The 27,107-nt window shown below is 38.8% G+C and overlaps 1 protein-coding gene across 6 annotated transcripts in view; it reads right to left on the bottom strand.

Annotated features, from left to right (window-relative positions):
* Positions 1–9,921, bottom strand: part of LOC142436268 (thyrotropin-releasing hormone-degrading ectoenzyme-like) — an 89,560-nt gene extending 79,639 nt beyond the window's left edge. For all 6 annotated transcript variants that reach the window (XR_012781845.1, XR_012781847.1, XR_012781843.1 and 3 more), the window contains exon 1: positions 9,859–9,921. Coding sequence is in view for 1 of the 6 variants with exons in the window: in XM_075540031.1 (XP_075396146.1) it covers positions 9,859–9,906 (48 nt within the window). In the remaining 5 variants the exon portion in view is untranslated. The remainder of the gene's footprint in view (positions 1–9,858) is intronic.
* Positions 9,922–27,107: the final 17,186 nt, after the last annotated feature.

Here is a 27,107-nt window from a genome sequence, read left to right as displayed (position 1 = left end):
GATTGGTAAGGTTTCCTTGAACATTTTTACATTTATGGGCTTAAGGACACTTCTATAAGGACATTAAATTTCTTATATTCTCAGAGGCAATTTCTTTTCTTCAGTGCTAAAATCATACACACTATACTAGTTTATTATTTGTGTTCGTATTGTTAATGTGTGTGAGATACTTTCTATCTTCTTTTTCCTTAGATTTCATAGTTCATCTTAATCAATTCTTGGCAAATAGCCACCTCAACTTTTCAGTTCTGTTCTTCAATTATACTAGCTTGGCAAAAAAACAATTCCAGATGAATTCAAGTATTTTTCTTCTCTAAACCCGCACTCGTGCAGCTGAACGTCACTGGAGAAAATCCTGTAATTAAGCAGATTCAGTCTATGATACGTTCATAATCACCCAGCTCAAAGAGGCAATCAGTAGTTAGTAGGTGTGCCTCTTTATTCTCAGACCTACATGCTCACATTTCACCTCTCATCCTCAGCTTTCCACTACAGACCCTTGCTCAAACAACACTGAAAAAAAGCACAATTAGAAAGGAGCTCCCTCATCTCCCCACTACCAGATTTTCAAGTTTATTGAAAGCATCTTTCTACTATAAAAATTAGTCCCTTCACCACCGCAAGGACCGAGATGCCAGTTTTCTCTTCTTGAGCACTATCAAATTCCTTTTCTTGTTAGTACAACGGGCTCCCATATTGAAGTAGTCAATAAAACAAAAGCTTTCTGTGAGTCCTTATATCCTTTATAGCAAATTACTTCACTTTTCTAATATCCTTCTTTTGCAATTTTTAAAAAGTATGCGCTTATACCCATTCCACTCAACCTAATAAAATTGCAGTCTTCCAAAAGAATACGTTTCCATTTTTCCCCTACTCCACATGTATCTTACATTTAACCTTGCTGCTCGCTTTCTTGTTGTTGAAACGTGTTTCTCTCCAGGCACTGGCGACACTGCACACTTGGTACTCTGCCTGCCTTGGCAGCTGCTCCATTTGGATCTGAGGTGGCCCTCCCTCTTCTCGGAACCCCCAACCGGTACAGTCCTTCCCGGTTGGTCCCAGGCCCTCAACAGGAAACCGCAGAGGCGTCCTTGACTCTGTTCTCTCCCTCTGCTCCCACACCTCACTCTTCGTCCAATGTACGCCAAGTCCCCGCTAATTGTACCTTCAAAATACATTTTGAATATGTCCCTGCCTCTGCATACCTAATTATGCCATATCCAACCTTTCATCCTCTTTTACCAGATACTTAAATTCCCTTCTAATCTTATTAGCCAGTTACCGTAATGGTAGGCTGATTCTTTCAAGGCCACTGCAATATTTGCAGAAAGATAGAGAACATCCCAGTTTAAAACCCTTTAAGAACACCCCACTATACTTAGGATAAAATCCAATTTTCTCCGCAAAGTCTATTTGGATACCCCATGACGGGCTCCTACCCGTACCTCTCCGACCTTGTCTTTTGTCCTTCCAACTTTTCTCAAGCACCTTAGCTTGCTTCCTTTGACATGCTCAATTTTTCTTACCTTTTGCACAAGCTCTTTCCTCTTCCTGATGATCTCCCCTCAGCCCTTTTATATCCCTCAGAACTTTGTGTATCATCCATTTTCTGAAGAAAGATCTTCTAAATACCCGATAAAGTTACCTCCTCTCACTCCCTCGTAGCATTTAACACAGTTAGCACCATATATTTGTCTTTGAATCCTTTATCATATTTTATGATTCATGGAAATGTATACTATACCTGCTCTATACAGCATGCACTAAATACTCACTACTTACCGTAAGTACATAACAAGAATGTATAGAATAAATGATATTTAATGGGTCATAAATATGGGCTGTAGAAATAACTAAGTATAGCTTTTAGTATAGGAAGAAAAACTATAATTTTGTTCTGTTAGCACAAAGTATTAACAGTAAATTTTTATATTTAAATGGTTAGTGTTCTTAAATGTTTTTAAAAATCACAGGTGGAGGCCTTGAGCCAACAAACAGATGGTGGCTATTGGAGATTGCTTACAAATGGAATCATATTGAGGAAAGCAAGTGATGCCACCATTTTTTGTCTTTAAAATATTTATTATGATTTACATGAAAGTTTCCAGAGCAAATTCATTTCTAATCCAGCAATGCATGCATGGGGAGTTCCCTGGCCCGGGGTTACAATTCTCACAAGGTGTCAGCACTTCACACATTCCTGCCTTGGTTTTCCTGTTTTCATTAGCCATGGTTTGCCCCCTTTCTGTTAGTTTACTGGAAACAATTCTGCTTGATTTTGCTTTTAGATAAATACTATCTGTTCAGGTGTATATACTTGATTTTTCTGAGGGGCATGTTAGTTTCACCCATGTGTTATTGTTCACACACCAGCTGAAAGGTGGTCTCAGGCTTGGCTTCAGGTCTGAGTTAAAAGAATGTCTGAAGGCCATAGCTTGCAGGACCCACACTCTCTTTGTTCAGCCAAGGTGAAGTTGTGTCTTTCTCAAGACAGACTTAGAAGGTAGAGGAGAGCTAAAGCACGATTGCCATTGACCGAAAAGAGGTCTTTCAACACATTCGATCTTACTGTACGTTTTCAAACACGTGACCAGGAGCAGTATTTACAGATTTCTTTTAAGTCACCAACTTACAAAATGTCATCTTTCATATGATTTTAGATATTTGATATCCCAGGGGAGAAGGATATTTTCAATATAAATGTTAATGTTCAGTATCTGTAGTGCATATGCATTTGTACAAAGTTTTGAAAAGGAGAGTAAAAGCTGCAATTTTAAGTGTATAAAACACAAGGCTAAAATCTTCATAAAAGTATAAATAAAATGAATGTGTTGTTTCTATTAGGTGCCATCAAATCAGTGCCAACCAATAGCGACCCGATTCACATACAATGAAACACTGCCCTGTCCTGGACCGTGCTCACCATTTCGCCTTGGTTTGTACCCAATGTTGCAGCCACTGAGTCAGTGCATCTCCTTGAGGACCTTCCTCTTTCCACCGGCCCTCTACTTTACCAAACATGATGTCAGTTTGTTTGTAAAAAGTATGTAAGGATCTAGGATGAACGCTTGAAGTCCTCATCTCTAAGGAGTACTTTGGGCGTACTTCTTGCAAAACAGACTTCTTAGTCCTTTTGGGAGCCTGTGGAACTTTCAAAAATGTTCTCACCATAATTCAGATGCATCAATTATTTTTTGGTCTTACTTAAGCAATGTCCAAATTTTAAAAAGGAGAGAAAAGGGTGCATCTTTAATAGTAAAGGCTTTTTGGTTGATTACAAATAATTGTATCCTTACACAGAAACGCATTGCTACTGTATGGATTCCAATACCTAGCGACCGTCGGTGGGCACTGACGCCCTGTCCCGGTCAGTCTCATGGCTGCACTCCCTACAGGGGCAGACGGCCTTTCTTTCTCCTGAGAAGAAACTATGAGGTTTGAACTTTGGACTCTTCAGTTAGCACCGAAATGCTTAAGGCATGGCTCCATCCATACAGCTGCAGAGGTCACAGGAAAGCTTGCAGTTCAGAAGCACATGGTAAGGATTCCGTGGGTAAGCCTTCCAATAAACAAATTCAGTGACAAAAAGTAATCCCTTTTTATTTAGAGATATAAATAGCCATGGCTATTTAAGTTTTAAAAGTATTTGTTACACATGAAACTATTTTCACATCAAGCAATCTTTCAATAAAAATCAAATGTTTTTCTCTTTTACATGTTCATTAATCTTGCCTTTGTAATTTAACTTGTTAATAAATGCTAATTTGGTAAAGTCCAAATGGCTAGAACCAGTTGTGATGAATCGGTTTTGTAAGACTATCATAAGTATCATCACAAACAATGATTACCAAGCGGTAACTCTTTTCCCTATCACATATATAAAACTGTGCCGTATTTTAAATGAAACAGAGAGACATTTGAGCAGAAACTGTCCATGGCCATTCATTTTAGATTAAGTGTGACTGAGTCACCATCTGGACGGAAACACAAACCATCTCCACAGAAAGGACCTTAACTTTGACACACTGTGTCTGTTCTTCTATTACTATCTGAGTTTTCATTTTCGTGAAAACCCACATGCAGGGAGCAGTCTTTCACAACTGTAAGCCTGCAGGTCTCAAACAAAAGTCCTGCATACACATGCTAACAGACAGCAGCATCTCCCTGGAACACAAGTTACTGAGCATGCTTTGCTGCTAATACTCCCTGTAGCATCGTGCCTGTCATTACTTCAGGCCATCAGAATTTTATGAGCACAAACCAATAATAATGATATTTCCTTTTTGCTTTTTATCCACACCTCATTGCCTTACATTGATTTGCATAAGCAATTTTCACCTTGATAATTGGACCCAAACACTGTGTTGTAGGTTACCTTATGGAAAAGAGCAGTTAAATACTAATCAAGAGAAATCTTTCTCTATTCAACCATATTTTAGATGATATTAAATTACTCTCTCTGGTTCAGCAGGAAGGTGACCCACTTTCTGACATAGATTTTAGGGCTTGGGTTTATATCAAGCTTAACAATGATCTTTCTTCACAATTTTAATTCCCTCATGTGGACTCATAACAACATGAAGAATGGTACAACCAGGCCCAAATCATTAAAACATTATTGTTTTGTTTGAAAGGAAAAAGCAATAGTATTACATACTAATTATTTTTGTAATAGCTACTGGGCCAATCAATGTTATCTAAGGATCCTATAATTATAGCTTTACTATTTTATTACTGGGCGAAAAACAAGAGAAAATGTAATTAGGGAGATTAAAACAAATATAAATGAAGTTAAAAGGACTCGTGTAATTTTAAAAGTCCAAAGAATCAGCACCTGAATTGGTTACTTTAAAAGTAATCCTGCGAGTTCTTCTAGAACTAGGATCTGAACTAAACGGACTCAAATTAGGAAGAAAGAATGGCACAAAGGCAGTAGATCCCAGTTCGTTTGTCCTGCTTTGTTGATCATCCCCCATCCCACCCCCACGTTAACCTCATACACTGCTTCCTCTGCGTAACGATGAAGGCGTGTGCATGGAAACCGCACAGACTCTGGCAAATTAGAGATGTAACTATTACCAAAGGATGTTGTTTGATAATATTTGTAATGGATTTGAAGGTTTGAGTTGCAAGAGACATTGCAGAGGGACATGTCCAATCACCAAGAATTTATAGAGAGACGAAAGAGGAGCACACTTACATTACATTTATATTTCCAGTTACCCCGGGGAAAGAAAGGAAAACAGCACTGAGCACGGAAACTTGTCCACGCGCGGAAAGGGTAGTACTGAGGTTACGGCACGAGTTTGGGGTGTTGTGATCGGTAGAGAACGAATACAGACCTCCCAAAGTGATGCTTCGAGTTTCTCTTCACAGACTGGTCTAGGAAGCTGTTTGATATATGCATAACACAGTCAAAAATGAGGCCTCAAAGGTAGCATTATATGATGCATAACTTGTTCCCGACGTGCAAGGAGACTTTCTAGTTATTGCTAATTCTTTACTGCGTTTTCACTAACTCTATTTAAGTCTCCATTGGGAACACAGCCTGCAGTAATTTTTTTTAACAACAATTCTCACTGGACAGACACATACAGTGAGGAAGACATACAGGTTGGGACGCCATACTGGCTCTCTTTCCAGATGGGCTTTTTGTCCCGTGCATATTTGATTTTAAATTAAATGTAATTTAGAAAAACTGCTGCTTAATTTCTTCTCCATATATTTATCATATCCTAGTAGGAGGGGGGGTGAAGGGAGTAGACTGAAGAGCCAACAGTTTCGATCACGTAAACCAGAAGTATAAAATATTAAGTTAATTAAAAACAGAAAACTTTTATAATAGTCAATTCCCCTGTCTTTTTCGTCAGCGCTTATTTTAGAAGTGTCATAATTAGATAGTTGGAAATTTCAGACATATCATACCAGTACTGATTCACCCTGACACCACCAAGCCAGTCCAGTCCCTCCCCAGAGGGGCCTGGAGATTACAAACCCGGTGGAAATGGGAACATGTTTCTGCAGTAAGTAATACAATGATTAGGGAAGGAACAAAAATAATGGAGCTATCACTAAAGTAACAAAAGAAAATAAAAAAGCTCTGTATCGTAATACAAAAAGCTACATATATAGTACAAATAATAATAAAATCACTAAAGTAAAACAACAACAAAATGGATCGATTACGTTTGTTCAATTGTCTGTCGTCAGCTCACCTGTCCCCTTGCTACCTTCTATACCCTGTTGAGCACTGTGCAGGCTGGAGGCCTGGGTGCCACATTTCTCAGAATCCCTTGCTAATTGGCTCCAAGGCAAATGTCTGTCAGGTGAGAAGCAGGCACAAGCTATCGGGAAGGCACTAAGAAAGAAACACTTCCCTTAGTCAAGTGCAGAAGAAGGTACTGCTGGTGGCTTCCAGGTGTACGGCTGGCAACTAAGCAAATGAGTGTTATTTTATAGTGTTTCCTGAATGTTTTGATTTTATGAAGTCTTCCCCATTTTTACTCTTTTATCCCTCCCAACTATTTTATAAAACCCATATTCTCTATGCTAAATCCCTTGGTGCTTGAAATATTAGAATGATATTGCAATGCTTTGCTACTGCATTATATACCAGCTATGGTTTCCTGAAGCAAACCTTCAAAGATGGGTACTTAAGAAGGTGTCCTGTCAGGTTAAAAAGGAATATCATTGAGATAGAATATCCAGTAAAATTCACCAAGCACTGTTTAGTTTTTCGAAAACATAATTTAAGACAGATAAAGTCTTAACTATGAAAATGTAAATTATCCATAGCAAATCATGAAATGATTTTAGGTAACTAAAATCAAACAAATATATATGTCAAATATTGACAAAAAGAAATAAGTCACTATCAAAACTCTCCATAACAATAAATGCTGGTCTGATGGACTAAAATTAAGGTATTATATGCCCTAGAAGTCAAATGGAGTTAATATTCAGAATCTAAATCAAGCTTCAAGAAGAGCAGTGGCATATTTTTGCCCATCTATTCACATTTCTCCACATCAAGTTATGAACACTAGTTTCACATGAAAGTCAAGTTGTCTAACTAGCAAATCAAATTAAATAAAATTTGGATTCAGAGATGATGAAACATGGAAAGGCTCTTAGAGATTATCTAGTTCAACTTTTGAATTGTAAACTTTGGAACCAGAGGATAAGGGAGATTTAGTGTTTTGCAGAAATCCCACCAATATTTTTTAAATAAATAAGACTATCATTTTTGCTCTGTATTCATTTCACTGTGTCATGCTTTCTGAAATATGTTTGCTATTATTTTGGGAAATGCAATCTTAAGAACAATATAGAGAGTGCACATTTGGAAAAATATAAGCAACCTACTTTAAATATATGTATGTTGTTTATAAGTGGTATATTAACTCAACAACAAAAGGATTCAATGTTTCTTCTCTCAAAATTTTACTGTCAAATATTACACGAAACTTCCAGAAAAGAAAAATTTAGGTATATAGAAAATTAACAGAAAATATCATTGTAATGTTTTTCATGTGTGGACCATGAAGACAAAGCTGCAAATACAAAAAATAAAACAACAGAGAATAAATAGAAGAGATAGACAGATAGACCGGCAGGCAGACAGATGGCAGAACAAGCTTGAGCATGCTCAAGTGAGACCAGAAGAGTAGGGAGGTGGAACGAAAAAAAAAAAAGGAAAAAACATACAATTTTAAATTTTATATTGCCTATAACTGTTAACATAATCTAGTGTCTATTTGTAAATGAAAAAATTCTATTTGTCAACAGAAAATAGTCATAGTTATTATGAAAAGAATTCATCGTTTGTCCAGCCGAGGTAAACCCTGACAGCCAGGCTTAGCTGTCTCAACAACATGCAAACCAATACTCCCCTGAGCCCCTTTGGAAAGGAAGCATATTAATATCAACTCTGACCCGTCAGCATCATGACATGAAGTGTCTGTTCAGGAGGTCATCTTCAAAATGTATCCCATACATCTTCATGCTCAGGAGATGATAATTTATCACCCCGACATAGAGATCTACTGTACACTAATCCAAACTGCTGGTGATACACTAAATCAGATTGAGTGATGAGTATAAATAAAGCTGAAAGTGAAGTACTGAAGGATACAGATCTATCTGACCAATGAGATGTCACAATGCAAATAAAATGCAATGTGGACAAACATAGAGCCCCTTACTTGAAAATTAAAGCCAAATCAAGTTTCAGAGGATAAGTAACACATTAAAACAAGTTTTATATCCAAGTTTAATGTAATGAGAATCAGATGAATAGTTTTTTCAGATATACTTGATCTGAAGTCTATTAAATATACTTCAATATAAAAGGATATATTTAAAATGTACACATTTTGCATACTAAGGAAAATATGACAAAATAAAGCAAAAAAGGTTGCAAAATAATAATCCTTTCCAAATAAAATAACTATGATTATTCAATCTGCTGAGCAAATCTATACAGACAGATGAGAAAAAGAACAAAAACTGTACTCAGAAAATGATTTCACATCAACTAGCTACCAAGAAATCAAATTCAATTTGTATTGCTCTTATACAAGTTTAGATTTTTTCAAGAACTGTCATGCTACAACATCAATGGGGAAAACAAAGAAATGGCGGTAGAGAAGGACATTCCTCTGATATTCTTGGAGGGCGCTCCTCGAGAGGAGGGAGAAATCCAACTATGTGATCAGAACAGACCCTTTCTCCCCAACAAAATAGGTTCCATGGATTCAGCTATTCTGAAGGTTTCCCTAATGGAAGGAGCTGAGTAAAGTAACTTCCAACCACTGCTGGAACAAATCTGTGAAAATATTTTCTAAGGGAAATTATTCTTCAGGAAATTTATAGTTTTGCTTTGTTGTGCTACGTATAACTAGCCTTGTCAAAACATAGTTAACTCTTGCTTTGTATTTTACCTTTAAAAATTGTGGGGGGTAAACATAGAATTATACTACTAAAATATGACCTGATCTCAGATGTAGTTTATTAAAATTTTAAAATGAAAGCTTACTAAGAACAGATAAGATTGATAGCTCTCTCTGTCTTAGCATAATTGTATTTCAGGTGAACATCAATTTACTTTAAAGGACACTTCTAAGTAGCAGGATGCATCATAAATAATTCATCAATCACAGCTGCTAGGAACATGATTTGCTCTAGCAGATTTCAATGGAGTAAAAGTTTTATTTTTCTGTATTTGTATTTACTTTAAAAGCCATTAAGAAGCCTCTTTTTCTAAGAAATTTACTCCTAAATCTCATACTTCCTACTGCAAATACATTTTGATAAAATTGTTTATTTTCCTTTAATTTGTACAGCACTGTATTTTCTAATTAAAAAGAAAAATTTAAATGATCATCAGATAAATAACAATCTCTATCTATCTATATATATATATATATATATCAACAGCGGAGCAACAGAAACACAAAATACACGTAGCTGAAAATACTATTAAGATTTTTCTTCACAATATAATTTTCCTAAGGTTATTATCACTTCTTACCTTACATAAACTTATCAGTGGAGAAAAAAGAGAGAAGTAGGCATTCTAAATATTTTATATCAATTATTTGGGCTCTTACAATTTTAATTTAAAATGAAAATTAAACATATTCTCAATCACACAATACTTCAAGCTTATTCTGGTGCTATTGAGAACATGGTATTTATAAGTTTCATTTCTCATATTGAAAGATGATGCTAACCTTATACATCTTAAACTTTTCCATACCATTTAGTAATCTTATATCAGTAATTTCTTAAACTGTAAAACATCTGCATAGCATAAAATAAGAAAAATTTTAAGAGAAAACAAAGCAATTTACTTACTTGCAAACCCCTTTGAAACACTGAATGGCCCATAAAATTAGCCAGCATTCGAATTAAAGCAGCACCCTGTAGAAAACATATTTAAAAAATAAAAGAATTTGAACCTAGTGATATGATTCCAAAATTTTCTGACACCAATAAAACACAGTGTATTCTTGTAATTTATTTTAAAATATGCCTTAAACAAAAGCAAGAACACGTATACCACTTGGAAGAACTTTATTTGTTTTGTAGATCTGAAAGTTTTATGGATGCAATACTGATCGTTGCAGAATAGAAAATTCTTGGAAAGAATATCTCAGAACAATAATAAGCTATAATTTGGGTGAAATAAAAATCATACTGAGCCATCTACAAAGTAAATAAAAATTAGTTCCACTATAAGTTTATAAACTAATAAGGAAGATATGACATTAATAAGCATAATAAAGTATAAATGTAGAGTGACATAGCTACTGAATGCACCCCTGGCTCCATGCGGAATAGAATTGTTGTGGGACTGGAGACTTTGGAATACTGGCTAACAGTTCAAACTCTGCACCAGACTGCTGGCCTCAAACAGTGTGTCTGCCAATTACTGTCCAGGTATCCCTGGGACAACGATCTCAGTGCTCCTCTCATCTCACATTCCTTGAGTGCATATTTCATATGGCTGCTCCCAAGATTAAATTAATTAACAAATGCAAATTGTTTGAACAGAATCTTAAAAATACTAAGCACCATGTGTTAGGAACCCCGATAACTCCATGGTTAAGAGTTCAGCTAGTGATCAAAAGGTCAGTAGTTCAAACCTACTGGCTGCTCCATAGAGCACAGCCCTGCGCTCTGCTCACATCAGTATTGCCCATGGCTGTCAATTCAAACCAATTCAGAGCAACTCTGCAGGCTGGGGCAGAGCTGCCGCACAGGGTTTCCAATGTTAAGAATTTCACGGAAGTAGATTGATGCCTCTTTGCTGCATTAAGCAGCTGGTGAGTTCACACTGCTGATTTTTCAGTTAACATTCAAGCAGCCTAAGAAACCCAATGGGACAAGTCTGCGTTGTTCTCAGAGTCGCTATGAGTAAGAATCCACTGCATGACACGTATAAACAACGTATATGGGTGTTAGTTATTAATATTATATCACCTCACTACATAAGTTTTGTGCTAGATCTTTGAGAAGCAATGTTTACTCAAATACAGATAAAACAATGTAAGTATAACTAATGTGGTTAATATGAATACTTAGCAAGTCAGGGAAAATACTACGGGCGTCTGCCTACTCACATTAAGTATCATTACTATAACAGAACAAAATCTGGACAAAAAGGTAGGCACGTAGTCAACGTGATGTTCCAAGTAATGATGGATGGCTAAAGCCAGATGAACAGAAACCAACAACAGAAACAATAGTAGAAAGGGAAAATAGTAAATTAGCTACAGCATTCAAATTGCTTTGAGCTAACAATCTTTGTAAATCAAAGAAATACTTGTCCACCAATGTCCACTGCAGTGTTATCCACAATAACCAAAAGATAGAAACAAGGAAAACGGATATGTCCATCAACAGAGAAATAGACAAATACCATGTGATACAGACATTCATTGAGTTGTAACTCATAAAGAAAAAGTCCTGATGTGTGCTATGATATGTATGAAACATGAAAAGACTTGCTATATGGATTACATGAATAAAAAGAATATGTATAAACAAGTTATATAAAATATCAAGGAGATGGGTTAATTAGGGTGTGAGGTAGTATCGATGAAGAACACAGCTTTCCCCCAGATCCTGGATGCTTCCTCCCCCCAACTACCATGATCCGAATTCTACCTTGCAGGGCTGGATAGGGCAGAGGCTGTACACTGGTGCATATGAGGGTTGGAGGTACAGGGAATCCAGGGTGGATGATACCTTCAGGACCAAGGGTGTGAGGGGCGATGCTGGGAGAGTGGAGGGTGAGTGAGTTGGAAAGGGGGAACTGATTATAAGGATCCACATGTGACCTCTTCCTTGGGAGAGGGACAGCAGAGAAGGGGGGAAGGGAGACTCCGGATAGGGCAAGATATGACAAAATAACGATGTGTAAATTACCAAGGGCATATGAGGGAGGGGGGAATGGCGAGGGAGGGGGGGAAAAAAAGAGGACCTGATGCAAGGGGCTTAAGTGGAGAGCAAATGCCTTGAGAATGATTGGGGCAGGGAATGTATGGATGTGCTTTATACAATTGATGTATGTATATGTATGGATTCTGGTAAGAGTTGTATGAGTCCCTAATAAAATTTAAAAGAAGAAAAGAGAAAAAATGATCAGGGCAAAGACTGTACAGATGTGCTTTATACAATTGATGTATGTATATGTATGAACGAACTGTGAAAAGAATTGTATGAGCCCCAATAAATTGTTAAAATTAAAAAAAAAAAAGAACAAGGTCATTTAAAAAAAATATCAAGAATAAGCAAATGTTTGGAAACCAACTTTCATTGTGTTGAAGGGGAATGCAAATGGGTATTTCTTGAGGGATACGGAGATTTTGCTAAGGGGAATGAAAACAATTGGACATAGATAATGATCATTTTATACAATAATTAAATGTAATTAATGTCATTTGATAACACAGGGAAAATGAAATGTTTTATTATACATGTTATTGCATATATTTCATCAAAACAGAATTCTTTAAAATTAAAATATCCCAATTTTATTGTGTCACATATTTTATTGTTTATATTACCCATTTATTATTTTACGTATTTGTCTGTTTTCTGTTGTCTCGTCACAGAACATGTGCTCCACGGTAGCAGAAATGTATCTATCTTGTTGCTCGCACTATCCCTCGGGCATAGAAACTTGGCCAGCAAATTTTCAGTTAAGTATTTGTTTCATGAATGAGTTCATGTGAATAAGGACAACCTGTCATTTAAAATTATGATCTTGCTTCATTAAGGCTAGACAGGATTCATTATCTTCCCAACACTAGGCAGACTAGAACGATGTTTGTGATGTGGTAATGATGAAGATAACTATGATGATAATGCTGACAGAACACATACAGTGTTAAATAGTTATCAAAAAGTTTTATACATTTTAATTTATAAGGACCCAATAAATAAGATATATATTTTCATTTTAATTTTATTGTATTGAGGGCTCATACAGCTCTTATCATAACCTATACAAATGTCCATTGTGTCAAACACATCTGTACATATCTTGTCATCATCTTTTTCAAAACATTTTCTTTCTACTTGAGCCTGTGGCATCAGTTCCTCATTTTTTTCCTCCTCCATCCCCCACTTTTGCTCCCCTATGCCCCTTTGATAGTTTGTAAATTATTGTCTCTCTTTTTTTCATGTCTAAATTTCTGCTGTCTCATTTCACCCACTTTTCTGCTATCCATCCCCCTGGGATTGGGGACCAGATGTCTGTCATTGTGATGGTATTTCCCTTACTCACCCCCCAACTTTACCCTCCTAGTATCGCTTTCACCCCTTATTGGTCCTGAGGGGGTTATCTGTTCTGGATTCAATGTGTATACTGTACCAGTATGCAAATTCTGGTCTACCCAGATTTTTAAGATAGAATTGGGTCATGATAGTGGGGGAGGAGGAAGAAGTAAAGAACCAGAGGAAGGTTGTGGGTTTAATCGGTGCTATATTGTACCCTGACTGGATCTTCTCTTCCTTGTGACCATTCTGACACGTGTTGTCCAATTTACTATTGAAGGATTTTGAGTCTCCACTCTGCCCTCCCCCTCATTCCCATTGATATGCTTTAATTTGTTTGTTTTATTTGAGGTCTTTGATGCCTGATACCTAATCCCATCAACACATCGCAATCACGCAGGCTGATGTGCTTCTTCCATGTGGGCTTTGTTGTTTCTCAGCCAGATGGCCACTTGTTTTTCTTCAAGCCTTTAAGACCCCTGACACTGTGGGGTCCTGGTTTACAACTGCCGGCACTAGCACCATGACAGGCCGTATAAAACCAAAGTCTGGGGCAGGCTTAAGCTCTAATTTCAGATTCCTGGACACTGAGGTAATTCTATCAGAGACGGCATCACCTGTCCCAGACGGACCAGTAGGGAGCAGCGACCACCACCCCCAATTGACCAGTCAAGAAAATACGTGCAGAACTACTCACCAACCACCACTGGACAATGCTGATGCCAGAAGTTTTCTCCAATAAGTTTAAAGAACAGCAACACTGGACTGCCCCCGGTCCCTAGCCCCATAAAAGCCCAGGGAACAAAGAACTCGGGGCTGATTCCCTTTTGGACGCTGGGTCCCGCTGCGCTGGGCAGTGTAGGGAAGAAAGCCCTAGCTCGAGATAGAAAAATAAAACTCCGTTTGCCGCATTTGCATCTCAACTGGCTGTAATTCTTCCGTGCGCCCAAGGTGAGCTCGCGTTCCTTTCCCCAATCCAATAACATTATATCTGTTGATAGTCAAGCACCATCAGCTTTCTTCACCACATTTGCTTATGCACCCATTTTGTCTTCAGCAATCATGTCAGAGCAGGTGAACATCACAGAGTGCCGTGTTAGTAAAACATTGTTCTTGGGGTGAGGGAGTACTTGAGTGGAGGCCCAATGTTCATCTGCTACTGTAATACTTTATAAATAAATATACGTGTAGAGCTCTAGTACCCTGTCATTGCATATAAATGTAATTATATATATACATGCCTGTATAGCTATCCAAGTTTTCAAAGCTAGTAAGTGATAGAGCTAGGGACCCAGGAAGTCTGATCTAGTCTAAATATCTACATAGGAAAACACTAAAGACCCGGCTATTGACAGCTAACATTACCTATGTGGAGTCATCTAGTAAATAGCAAAAAAATTATTCACCATAACTTTCACACAAAAAAGCAGAGACTAGATAAGTGGATATTAATTCATGCGTTACTTGTAAAGCTTTCTGCTATCAGAAAGCACAAGATCATTGTTTACAATAATTTCATAAAACAACAAATTATTTCAGTTATTTTGAAATGAAATATATATATATATATATATATATATATATATATATATATATATATATATATATATAATGCTGCTCAGGTCACAGGTAATATATAAGAAAATTAGTTTACATATCTTTTATCCCCCCCTGGCCTTTCCTTCCCTCTGTTAAAGAGTCATTTCGTACTGAATAGGCCTTCGGCTCACACAGAGGTAACAAAGAATGTACAAATGGTTAACAGGGCTAGAATTGAAGACAACATTCTTACTGTAGATTTTGGAAACAGCAAATAAATTCATAGAAAACCTCCTAGTTTCCTCAAAATGTATCTTATACTGAACATTTTTCTACCCCAGCAACGAATGGTTACATTCAGCGATTTAACACACATCATTTGAGAAAGATTGTGAAGCAGGGAGGTACAGAGCCATGCGAGTCCTGATATTACGTTACTTTACCGTATGTTTTACACTTTGATAAGAAATGGGAGGCATATTATATTATTTTAGTAGATAAAATGATAAATTGATAAAATACATGAAAAGAACCACCCACATACAGGGCTTCAAATTAAGGTACACCTGCGATATCACTGTAGGCTTGTCTACCTCTTTTAGAGACCATTCATTCAAGCATTAGGTTTAAAATTAAGTAATCACTTTGTCAATACTGCTAGCTGTCAGTTTCTTGTACTGTGGTAGATTGCAGGTTGCTGTACTGCTAGAAGATGGGTCAAATACCAGTAGGATCACCTGAGGTGAGAAGTTTTCAACAGTTTCCAGACTAGGAATAGGCTATAAAAAAGAAATCAGCTCTCAACTTCTAAGGGATTCGCTGTGGAATACCTTATAAATAGTAGCAGAGCATTGTGTGATACACTGAAAACCTTATGATTAGTAGGGGGATATTCACAGATATAGCACAAGATGATGAGCCACTCAAGTTAGAAGTCACTCAAAATATGCCTTGAAGAGCTGCCTTCTCAAAAGTACAGCTGAGCATAATAATGGAGATGGAGTGCAGCCTGCAAGACTAGTAGCTGCTGAAGCGTGACTCACAATGAGGAGCAGAAGCTGCAAATATGTATTAATAACCCTAATATGAGATGTGTGATGTTGTTTGAGTCTAGGAAAATTGTGAGTTCTCAGAAATCAAATGGAAAGCAAAAGGATGGATATCCTAGCCATTAGTCACCAGAAATGGTTTAGCATTGACCATTCTGAATCAATCCTACAATTTACCACGTTAAGATGTCAAATTCAAAGGCAATGACATGTATATTGTAAAAAGAGGATTTTTACATCATGACCAAGTGGGATTCATACCAGGGATGATGGGATGGTTCAATATTTGAAAAATAATGCATGTAAAGCACCATGTTAACAAGAAAAAGGATAAGAAGCATGTGATTAAATCAGCTGATTCAGAAAAAGCATTTGATAATATAATATCCAACACCCATTCCTAATAAAAACTTTCAAGAAGACAGAAGGGAAAAGTCTCAATATAGTAAAAGCCATATACAAAAATCCTATAGCCAATACTACACTCAATAGAGAAAAGCTGAAAATATTTCCTCTGAATATGGGAACCTGACAAGGATGTCCTTTATCGCCACTTTTATTCAACACTGTGCTAGACATCCTAGCCTATTAATACCCTAAGACAACAGCGAGAAATAAGGGAGTGCACGTGGCTAAACTAGAAGTGAAACTGTCGCTATTTATAGATAATGTGATTTTATATATTGAGAATCACAAGAGTCCACAATAGGATATTGAAAACAACAGAGCAGTTTAGTGGTATAGCAGGATACAAGATTAACAAGCAGAAATCAATGGGATTCCTATATTCCAGTGGGGGCAACACCAAGAAAGATTTCAGGGCAACAATATCATTCACAGTAGCCGCACAGAAGCTGGTTACCTAGCAATAAATCTAATAAAAAAATAAAAGATCTGTATGAAGAAAACTACAGATTACTCCAAAGGACTAAAGGGGATCTACAAAAATGGAAGGATACCCATATTCATGGATTGGAAGACTCAATATTGTGAAAATATCAGTATTACCTAAAGCAATCTACAGATTCAGTGCAATCCCGATCCAAATCCCAGCATCATTCTTCAAAGAAATGGAAAAAAATTATTACCAACTTCATTTGGAGAGGAAAACAGCCCAGGATAAGCTAAGAAGTCCAAAAAAAAAAAAAGAAATTAGGTGGTCATGAATTCCCTGACCTCAAAACCAGTACCAGCTGTCAAAGCAGTCTGGTACTGGTATAATGACAGAAACACCCACCAAAGATCAGGACAGAAAACACAGAAGTAAAAACATTTGCATACAGGCAACTGATTTTTGACAATGGTCCAAAAGGCTTTAATTGGGAAGCTGATACCCTCTTGAATAAACAGTGCTGAAACATTGGCTATGCACCTGCAGAGAATGAAACAAGGCCCATATCTCACCTCATGCACAAGGATAAGCTCAAGGTTGATAAAAGACCTGAATGTAAATCCCAAAGCTATCAGGGTCATTCAGGAGACAATTGGGGGCAATTGTAAAGTGCCCTAGGGCAGGGAATATATGGGCTATCAGAGATAACAAACCAATCACAATCCATGGAAGACAAAATAGATGAGTGGGACCTATTAACAATTAAACACTTATGTACATCAAAAGACTTCCTTAAGAGAAGGGGGAAGGGAGACTCCAGATAGGGCAAGATATGACAAAATAACAATCTATAAATTATCAAGGGCTCATGAGGGAGGGGAGAGCGGGGAGGGAGGGGGAAAAAAGGACCTGATGCAAAGGGCTTAAGTGGAGAGCAAATGCTTTGAGAATGATTGGGGCAGGGAATGTATGGATGTGCTTTATACAATTGATGTATGTATATGTATGGATTGTGATAAGAGTTCTATGAGCCCCTAATAAAATGTAAAAAAAAAAACTTCCTTAAAAGAGTAAAGAGAGAGCCCACATACTGGGAAAAGATATTTAGTAATGACGCAACAAACAAATGACTAATTACTAAAATCTACAGTATGTAAAAATCTACAACAATAAAAAAACAACAACTAATGATCCCCTGAGAAGGTGAGCAAGAACCAAGGATGACATTCAAAAGGCTAATAAACACCTGAGGAATGCTCTCGGGTCACTAGCCATCAGATCCCCCAATAAAGTAAGTAAAAACAAACAAACAAATAAAACAAAGTCAAAACAATCATAAGATACCACCTAACACCCAAAACTACTGACCAATTAAAAAAAAAAAGAACAAAAAGACTGAGAACAACAAATGCTGGAGAGGGTGTGGTGAGATTGGAACTCTGATCCACTGCTGGTGGGCTTGTAGATAAGTACAGCCACTGTCAAGGTGATATGATGACACCTAACACAGATGATTAACAGACAACACATAGCAATAGCAAATACATTCTAGTAATATGTCATTGTGGTAAGGTGTAGACAATGTAACTCATCATAAAAGTGTCTGAATTGTTTCTTTGAAGTAACTTACCATATTCATACCTGCTATTACTTCTGCATCATAATTATGTGATATGATAAACCATAATGAATAAAAACCAATTGTGAAAAAACCAAACAAGTGAAAAATGATATGATCCAGCAATACCATTACTGGGCATATACCCAACGCAAACAAGAAGCAGATTACAACAGACGTTTGGGCCCCCGTTTCCATGGCAGCATAGTTCACTATAGCAAGAATCTGGAAACAGCTAAATTCCTACCAGTAGATGATTGGATAAAGAAACACGGGTATATACAAACAATGGAACCATACACATCCCAAAAAAACAGCTGTGAATCCATGACACACCTTCAGATGTGGAAGGAGCTGGAAGTCAGTCTGCTGAGTGAAATTAGTTTGCACGCATGGACGAGCCCTTTATGAGACCGCGGCTGGAGGAAAAAGCATCAAAGTTCACACTTGTGGGACTCTCATCTATTGGCTGAGGGCCATACAGTCTGGTAGAGAGGCTGACCGGTGCCAACGAACCATACACCCTCTGTTCTAGATTTCCTAAGGTCACCAGGCTTGAGGGTGCCTCACCTCAGGTGGGATCAACGGGTCAAGAGGGTAGAGGTGTCTAATAAGAGGCTGACATGTTCATCTTTGATGAGGTCCCCCTCCCCCCCAGGGCCGGGTAGACAGCCCTATCAGAGAGAGCAGACATACACATGGGAAAACAACGTAAGGGAACAAACAACGCAAGGGAAAGGGAGCAAACATAACCCGGGAACACAAGCCATACCTGTCGGTAGGGAAAGCGAGAGGCCTGACTTCCCGGTGTGGGAAAGAATGAGTGGAAATGCTTTGGGGGACAGTCGGCAGGGTGGGGGGGGAGGGGGGAAGTGCCTTTGCCAGTATGCACTGGATGGACCACATTGACCAGGGTTCTGAATGCATCTCGGGACCCTGGCCAAGGCCTGAGGTGCACGGGACACTGAATCCTGGATCTTTCAAGTAGATAAAACCATGATAAATGAAGAAAAGATGGAAGTGGTCAAGGATTTCATCTTCCTTAGATCAATGTTCATGGAACTGCTGTCAAGAAGTGAAGAGACATACTGCACAGGACAAACTTGCGGCAGAAACCTCTTCAAATGGGGATGAGTAAGAACATCACTTTGAAAATCAAGGGCACCTGACTCCAGTCCTGGTATTTCCAGTGGCCTCATAGGCAGGGGAAGTTCGGCGCTGAGTAAGGAAAGCCAAAGCACGGGGGCACTTGAGAGAGGCTGTGGAAGGTAGCCCGCAGTACCAGAAAAAGGAGGAGGGATCGCTTAGAAGAAGTGCATTGAAAATGTTACAAAGAAGTGAGGTTGGCAAGACATTTCTAATGGACTTTGATCTTGCTATCAAGAGCTAAGTCCTGGAAGAGGTCACCGTATGCATGGTAGAAAGGCAAAACCAAACAGACGGAAAGACCCTTGCCAACCAGGATGCAGACTGCCTGCAACCATGGGCTCCAACCTCCGAATGGTGGCTGGGCGACGTCCAGGCTGGGGTTAAGTACAATAGACTCTATTCCATGGCGCCTAACACGGACAATAACAGTAATAACCGCCTACCTGATGCTTTACAAATAGCACCCAAAACAGAAACTGCTGCCATCAACATGCTTCACCGGGGAAAAGGTTAAAATCTATCTACAGTAGAACCCGGTACTCGACTGCATCAGTGAGCGACATAATTGGATTTTGATGCGAAATGTAGAGAGCATTTTGCATCAGAGCTCAAACAAAACATCAGAACCTGACCCGACGCACGTGATTTTTGTAAAGGAAGCAGTTCGTGGTTCGGTCACGTGCGTTAGCTGGCATTGTCAGTCTAGGCCTTGTTTAAACCTTTTGCGGCTGCGTTCCAAGCGTTTTTGCTATTCTTTTCTTAGTTTTCGTGGCTTTCTGTACTGTTTTTAGATAATAAAAAAAACATGGGTTCAAAAAAAAGAGTATTTTGAAAAGAATTATCATGATAAGGAACTGGTTAACCTTGTTATTGATATTGTTGATGATAATTTAGTAAACCCTTTTAGAAAACAGATAAGGAAATGCCAACCACAGACCATATTAAACAGAATATGTTTTTCTTTTTTTAAGAAAGCCAGCCAGGTCCTAGTAAAAACAAAGGCAAAGAAGGGAAAACACCTCAAAAGCAGCTCCCAGTTGATTTGCCCAAACAGTGACTCTCTCTCCACATCCGTGTCCACAGATCCAGATCCTCATCAATCTCAAGGTGTGGGTCAGACTGTAGTTGTTAGAAACTTTTAAATGTTGTGTTTCTTGTTTAAATTATATAATTTAACTCTGAACGCATTCACTTTGAAATTTCTGTGTAATGTTTGATAAAAAAAGGTAAGGTTAAGGTAAACACTTGGTGGTCAAGAACAGATTAATCCATGCTCAGTTGTCTCTTGTGGGAAAAACTGAATCAGAGCTCAACTGCATCGCATCTTGATGCTCCTCCTATAACTGATTAGCGTCGAGGTCCGGGGTTCTACTGTACAGAGATAGGTACGACTGGGAAGAAAGGAGTTATTTTCCTATTTTTAATCCAAGGCCTTGGGTTTCACCAAAATAATATCAACACCCTTCAAATCATTGAAGGTTGTCAGTTGCCAGGAACTATCCTGTTTGTCTTTTTAACTTTGTTACAAATGCTTGATGGTTCATCTGCTTGAATTAGTCTGTGTAAACTAACTCCAATAAATGTAAATATGTGCCTCTATAAATATTTTGCCCATTAAAAGTCACTGATAAAAAGATAGTTTTGAAAGTAAAATATCCACTAATATCCTATAGTTGAATATGTAATATCTACTGTTATATATGGAACCCTGGTGGCATAGAGGTTTTGTGTTTGGCTGTTAACTGCATAGTTAACAGTTCAAAACCACTAATTACTGCTCAGGGTCAAAATGAGGCTTTCTGCTCCAATAAAGTGTTACAGCTTCAGAAGCCACATGAGCAGTTCCACCCTGTCCTACACAGTTGCTGTGAGTCTGAACCAACTCAATGGGAGTGAGCCTATATAGAGATTTGATTGTATACGTAGAATAGATTATCTTCTAAGTGAGATAAATTCAAGGCTTGATTTGCAATCATTGGCTTTCAGAGTACAAGGTTGGCAGTTCAAACCCAGCAGCCATTCCCCAGGAGACAGATGAGGTTACCTGCTCCTGTAAAAATTCATAGCCTGGGAAACTCAATAGAGGGTGCCCCTGTTGCAATTAACTTAATAACATGGATTTATTTTTTCTGGGCAGAATATCAAATGATACAGGAAGCATAAAAAGAAGATAGAAGGTACACAGACTCAACATAAGAGAAATAATGGTTTGGTTTCAATCATTTAGAGGTAGAGTATGACCAAGAACTGATTGTACTGAAGGCAGAAGCACTGAAGACACGGGTGAAACCCAGGCTCCTGGGAGCTGAAAAGACACCGATCAAAATATGTTTGCAAATCACCTAACTCTGGAAGTCCTTACTGCATATACTCGTGTAGAAGCCGAGCTTCTCAGCACATTTTTAATGCCGTTTTTGTGGTAAAATTAGGTACCTTGCTGGATATTCAGGTCAGCTTATACTTGAGTATATACGGTTCCAGTCTGTGCCAAGAATCTGGTAGTGAGCTAACTAGCCAAAGTACAGGAAGAAATATGTATCTGCCATAAGAGTAAACAATTCTAAAGAATGTAAAATTGAATGTAGAATGTAGAAATTAACAAAAAATATAATTAATATCACTTTCAAGAAAATGGTTGCCAAAGATCATTTGAAAATAGAGGTTTACATTGACAGGGGGCTACCAGAAATTCAAGCCAGCTTCAGAAGACGATGGGGAACCAGGCCTATTGTTGCTGATATTATATGGATCTTGGGCTGGAAACAGAAGACCAGAAAGATGTTTACATGTAGCAAAGATGACTAGGTGGATCATAGAAAACTACAGATGACATTGTGAAGAAGGAGCCTGAAAACATTTATTGGTGCTCATGCAGAACCAGTACAAGGACCAAAAGGCAGCATTCATAAAGAACAAGGGAGTATGGGTTGATTTCAACAGGAGCGGCATATGTTGGGTGCGCAACCTTTTACTGGATTTATTCAATCTGTATGTTGCGCAAATAATCTGAGAAGATGGACTAGATGGAAGAAAATTTCAGCATCAGGATTAGAGAAAGGCAGATTAACCACCCACGGTATGCACACAGTCTAGCTTCAGGAAGTGATGGGGACTTGAGTCACTTGCTAATGAATATTAACCACTGCGACCTTCAGTAGTACAGACTGCAACTGAATGCAAAAGAAACAAGAACCCTTACAGTAGTACCAATAAACCACATCACAATAAACGAAAAGACGATCAGTGTTATCAATGATCTTATTTTCCTGGGATACCAAATCAAAGCTCATAGAAAGGGAAGCCAAGAAATTAAATAATAAACCAAATGAGGCAAATCTGATTCAAAGTTTGCATTAAAATGAGAAAGAGCCAAGATGTCAGTTAGAGGACTAAGACAAACCTCCCTTAAGCCACGGTGTTTCAGTCGGCTCGTGTGCCTGTGGAAGGTGGACAATGAATAGAGAAAGCAGAAGAACAATGGCTGGATTGGGGTTATGATGATGAAAAATGTTGACGGTATCATGAAATTCCAGAAGAAAAGACTCTCTTAGATCAAGTACAGCCAGATGCTCTTTAGAATTGAGAGCGGCAAGCGAAATCTGCTACACTTTGGACCTGTTGTCAGGAGACAGAAGTGTCTGGAAAAGGACACGATGCTGGTAAAGGGGAGGGACAGTTGTAAAGGATGGATTGACCTGTGGCTGCAAGAGGGAGCTCAAACAGAACAGCGGGGAGGCTGGCGCAGGGCTCCTGAGTCTTTCATTCTGTTGTTCCGGAGTTGCTGTGACTAGGAAGGGACTCAATAGAAGCTAACAACAACCAGTGACTTGAACAAATATAAATAAGCCTTCAAGAAGGCATCTATATCCATGCAAAATTCTCGGCCTGTGGCGCTCTGGATTGTGAACAGTTACCCCCAGCCACACATATTGCCCTGGACTCGGTCTATTCACCGCAACACAAGCTTAAATACAATGGTAGCCTGGTCCTCCGAGGAAGGCATCCCCTCTATAAGTCGTCTCCTACCAGTTGCGATTTTGACAAGAGAACTGTAAGAACTGCCTACATCCTCAGCCTGCCCGGGACAGACTGCTGTAGCCGATCACGAGAAGCAAGAAAGTATTTCTATTCCTTGTGATGCAGATTGTTTCCCGTACAACGAGAATTTTAAAGCCATGCCACACTCAGCTCCCAGGATATCCACTGAAGATGTGTCTGGGAAAAGTTTCTTTTACCACCAAAATTCTTCAAAATTTTATTCACAAATCAATAAATGATGAGCCGGACAAGTCAGAAATTTTATGAGTCTTCTGATATATTTTTCCTCCCACAAGTTTGACCATTTTTTCCCTTTCTTTTGTGCCCTCCTCCTTATTTCTGCACACTTGTGTAAGCTCATGAAATGTAAGCATTTATGATTCAATCTTGGGACCAGGTTAGAATTCCCTTTAGGACCTATCATTTCTGCTCCTTGAATTTCCTTGACAAGCTTCCCTCCTATACATTTCCAATCTAATCGGCCCACCCCAAGGCTGTAAACTGTCAGCTTTGCGGCACATCTCACCAGGCCATCTGGGGAGCGGGACTTAAAATATCCAGCAGTCAACTCAAACTTCCCTTCAGAGCAGAATCCCCGTCTTCAGATGATTTAAGTGTTTCCCTCCAGGTAATGACGACTTGGTCTCTTGACAGGCTATAAAAACGATCAATTTCCCATCATCTAATGATGAAGAAAATCCTTTCTAATCATAAGGAATGTGCTCCTTTTCTGTCTGGGTTGTTGGAGCCCTGTTCTAACAGGAAATAGAGACTAGAAATATCAATATTTTAAAAGTTACATACTATCACCACTCCGTTAATTGTGGCTTAATTAACTTCTAGACCACATGTCTACATTGCGCACTTGGGCATTTTAACGTCTCCAGAGTAGCATGCACTCTTCTATATTTAATGTAACCTTTTCTTTCCAACCCAAAAATGTAAACATCCCTATTTCATAGAGTTTTACACCCCGATAGGCTCGCCAACTGTCTCAGGAGGCCAGCACGTGATCAGCACCCGCTATGAGGAGCTACTGGGAGCATTTATTAACCACCACAGTCTTTGTCACGATTCCATAAAGCGTGTGTTCACCAAGGAAGTAGTGTTTACACACTGTACTTTATATTCAGAAGCCAAGTTCCTGCCCCAACATTAGAAAGTGAACCTTTAGGAAGCCTAAGAAGCTCAGGGGGATAATGTACTTGTTTCTGTAAGATTCTTGAAAGCTTCCAATTAATTCGTGCACATTCACCACTGTGTTAGCTAAACACAGGTTCAGGGAAATAGTGGGGGGCGGGAAATGACTTTTATGGGTTCTTTTTTTTCCAGGTTTCAAAAAGAATAATATACAACACTTTGCTTATGAAATATTGATCATGTAGTAATTTTTATACCTTGAGTATTCCTTTTCAGATGTCTTCATAAAATTAATTTTATTCCACATTATAAAAAATTCCATGCATGTCAGTCTTGCAGGCATTCAATAATTCCAGGGAAGGCGCTGTGTCCTCGTGCCCCCATTGCCCCCATCCCCAGCGCCTACTCAGTAAGGCTGCGCTCCCTTAGGGTATTAATTAGGGGAGAGAGAAAGAACCAGTACCTATGGACATCGCCACTACTCTGAGCTCTTGCAAACTGGATACTCAGCTGGGCTACAGAGTTTATTTCTTCACTGGTATACTTCGGTGTTAAGAGAGAGCTTCTCATTTATTCTTTTAGTGATGCTTATTAAGCAAGGTAGTATGCCTATTATCCTGTAGAATATAAATGAAGATGTCACAAGTCTCTGTCCTCATGGTTCTCAGGAGCCTATGTCAAAAAAAGAGAAGCTGCAAAACAGTATGAGATAATGAGATGCAGTCAGTTAAGACAGCCCTTCTAGCCACAATTTCTTATGTGGTGTATTAGAATTCTAGACTCTATTCCTGTGACTGTAACCCTACTTTAGAAGGACTTCTATGCTAATCTAATGGACAGGATTGAGCTAGAGTTAAGTCCGAAATTTAGTAGAGGGTATGAACCAAATCAAGCCCTTCGTTTCCTGGGGTTACACTCTGCTAAAAGACACAAAAACAAAAGCCCACCCTATCCATCATGGCTGTTCCTCTGGACATAAGAGCCATCTCTGTACAGAGAGAATCCCAGGACCAATGGATGAGAGCATCAGAGATCTCTGCCTGAGCAGGTGGGGCCTGAACCAGAGGCACCGGAGGGCGTGGCATGGAAATATGGACTAGACAGAAAGACCCAGTCCATGATCTGAGGCCAAGGCAAGGGATCACGAGTCTGAACAGAGGAGCGGCATCAGGACTATGAAGCTGTGAGGCAGAGCTGTGCTTCTGGGCCATGGAAGCAGAAGCCAAAGACCAGGGAGAGACTTGGTTGTTTGTTGAGAGCTGTTGCTCTGGATGATGACTGTATCCTTACAGATATCCTGATTTGTGCTAACCTATTAACTTCCCATTAGCCTATTGACACCGTGGATACAATGGGCTAAAGCATAGGAGAGCTCAGGGTGGGCAGTGTTTGGCTCTGTTCTATACAGGAGTGCTATGGGTCAGAACTGACTCAACAGCCCCTGACAACAAAAACTACCCTAATCCCAACCAACAACAACAACACACCTCATTGCCATCCAGTCAATTCTGACTCATAGTGTGATCTTCTGGACAAGGCAGAACTTCTGAAACTCTAATGCTTTAAAGGAGGACAAAGCCTTATCTTACTCCCAAGGAGTGGCTGGTGATTCCAAACTTCTGACCCAGAAGTGAGTAGCCCAGTGCAAAAACACGATTCTAGTAATCTGGGATGGCTCCTGGGACTTCCCTAATGAATTCCCATAGTTCTGTCTGGAGTTCTGTGTAATCATTTCAATAAATCCTCACACCTCGCCTAGAAGTGGAGTACCCTGAGAGGTACAGTAGTGTCAGAATAAGGTAAAGGATGGGGAGGGAAGGAGGTAGTAGCATGTCTGAACCAGGCCTCATGGCAAAGGGAAGCCAGGGAGGCCAGACACAGTAACCTCCCCACCGTTTTACATAGAGGAATGAAAAAATAAAATATTCACAATGGGGAAAGATTGTTATTTCTGGTTAATGAAGGATTAAACGGTTTTAAGTAGTAGTAATTGTATTGGACGTTTCAGGATGGGGGGAATTCTATGAACACAAATAAAGTATAAATAAACACACAATGGCATGAAGATGGCAGAAGTGGCCTTTGTAGTATCATACATATGTGGAAGAATAAAGCACACGCACTCAGCATGATTAGTGTGATGAGGCTACTCCAGAAAGTAAACTAACCCAAGCAAAATGGCTTCAATGAAAATAAAAAGAAGAGGTACGTTTAAGGGAAAAAAAAAAACCAAGATATTTTTGAATTTTAAAATCTGAGTGATTGGAAGGTGACATTAGGAAATATAAAGAATGGAAAAAGCAGTGCTATTCAGGTGCCTACAGCGCAGTTTGAAACACATGCGGCTTGAAGAACGGGTAAGGAACTTTCGAAACAGAAGAAAATGTGAACATGAGAATGAGATTGACTGAAGATACAAATTGGGTTTTGAAGTGGCTAAGACTAGCAACAAAAA

Source organism: Tenrec ecaudatus, unplaced genomic scaffold, assembly GCF_050624435.1.
Source record: "Tenrec ecaudatus isolate mTenEca1 unplaced genomic scaffold, mTenEca1.hap1 Scaffold_1886, whole genome shotgun sequence".
NCBI classification, from domain to species: Eukaryota; Metazoa; Chordata; class Mammalia; order Afrosoricida; family Tenrecidae; genus Tenrec; species Tenrec ecaudatus.
Note: the sequence above shows the minus strand (reverse complement) of the source record. Positions and strands in the feature narration are given on the sequence as shown.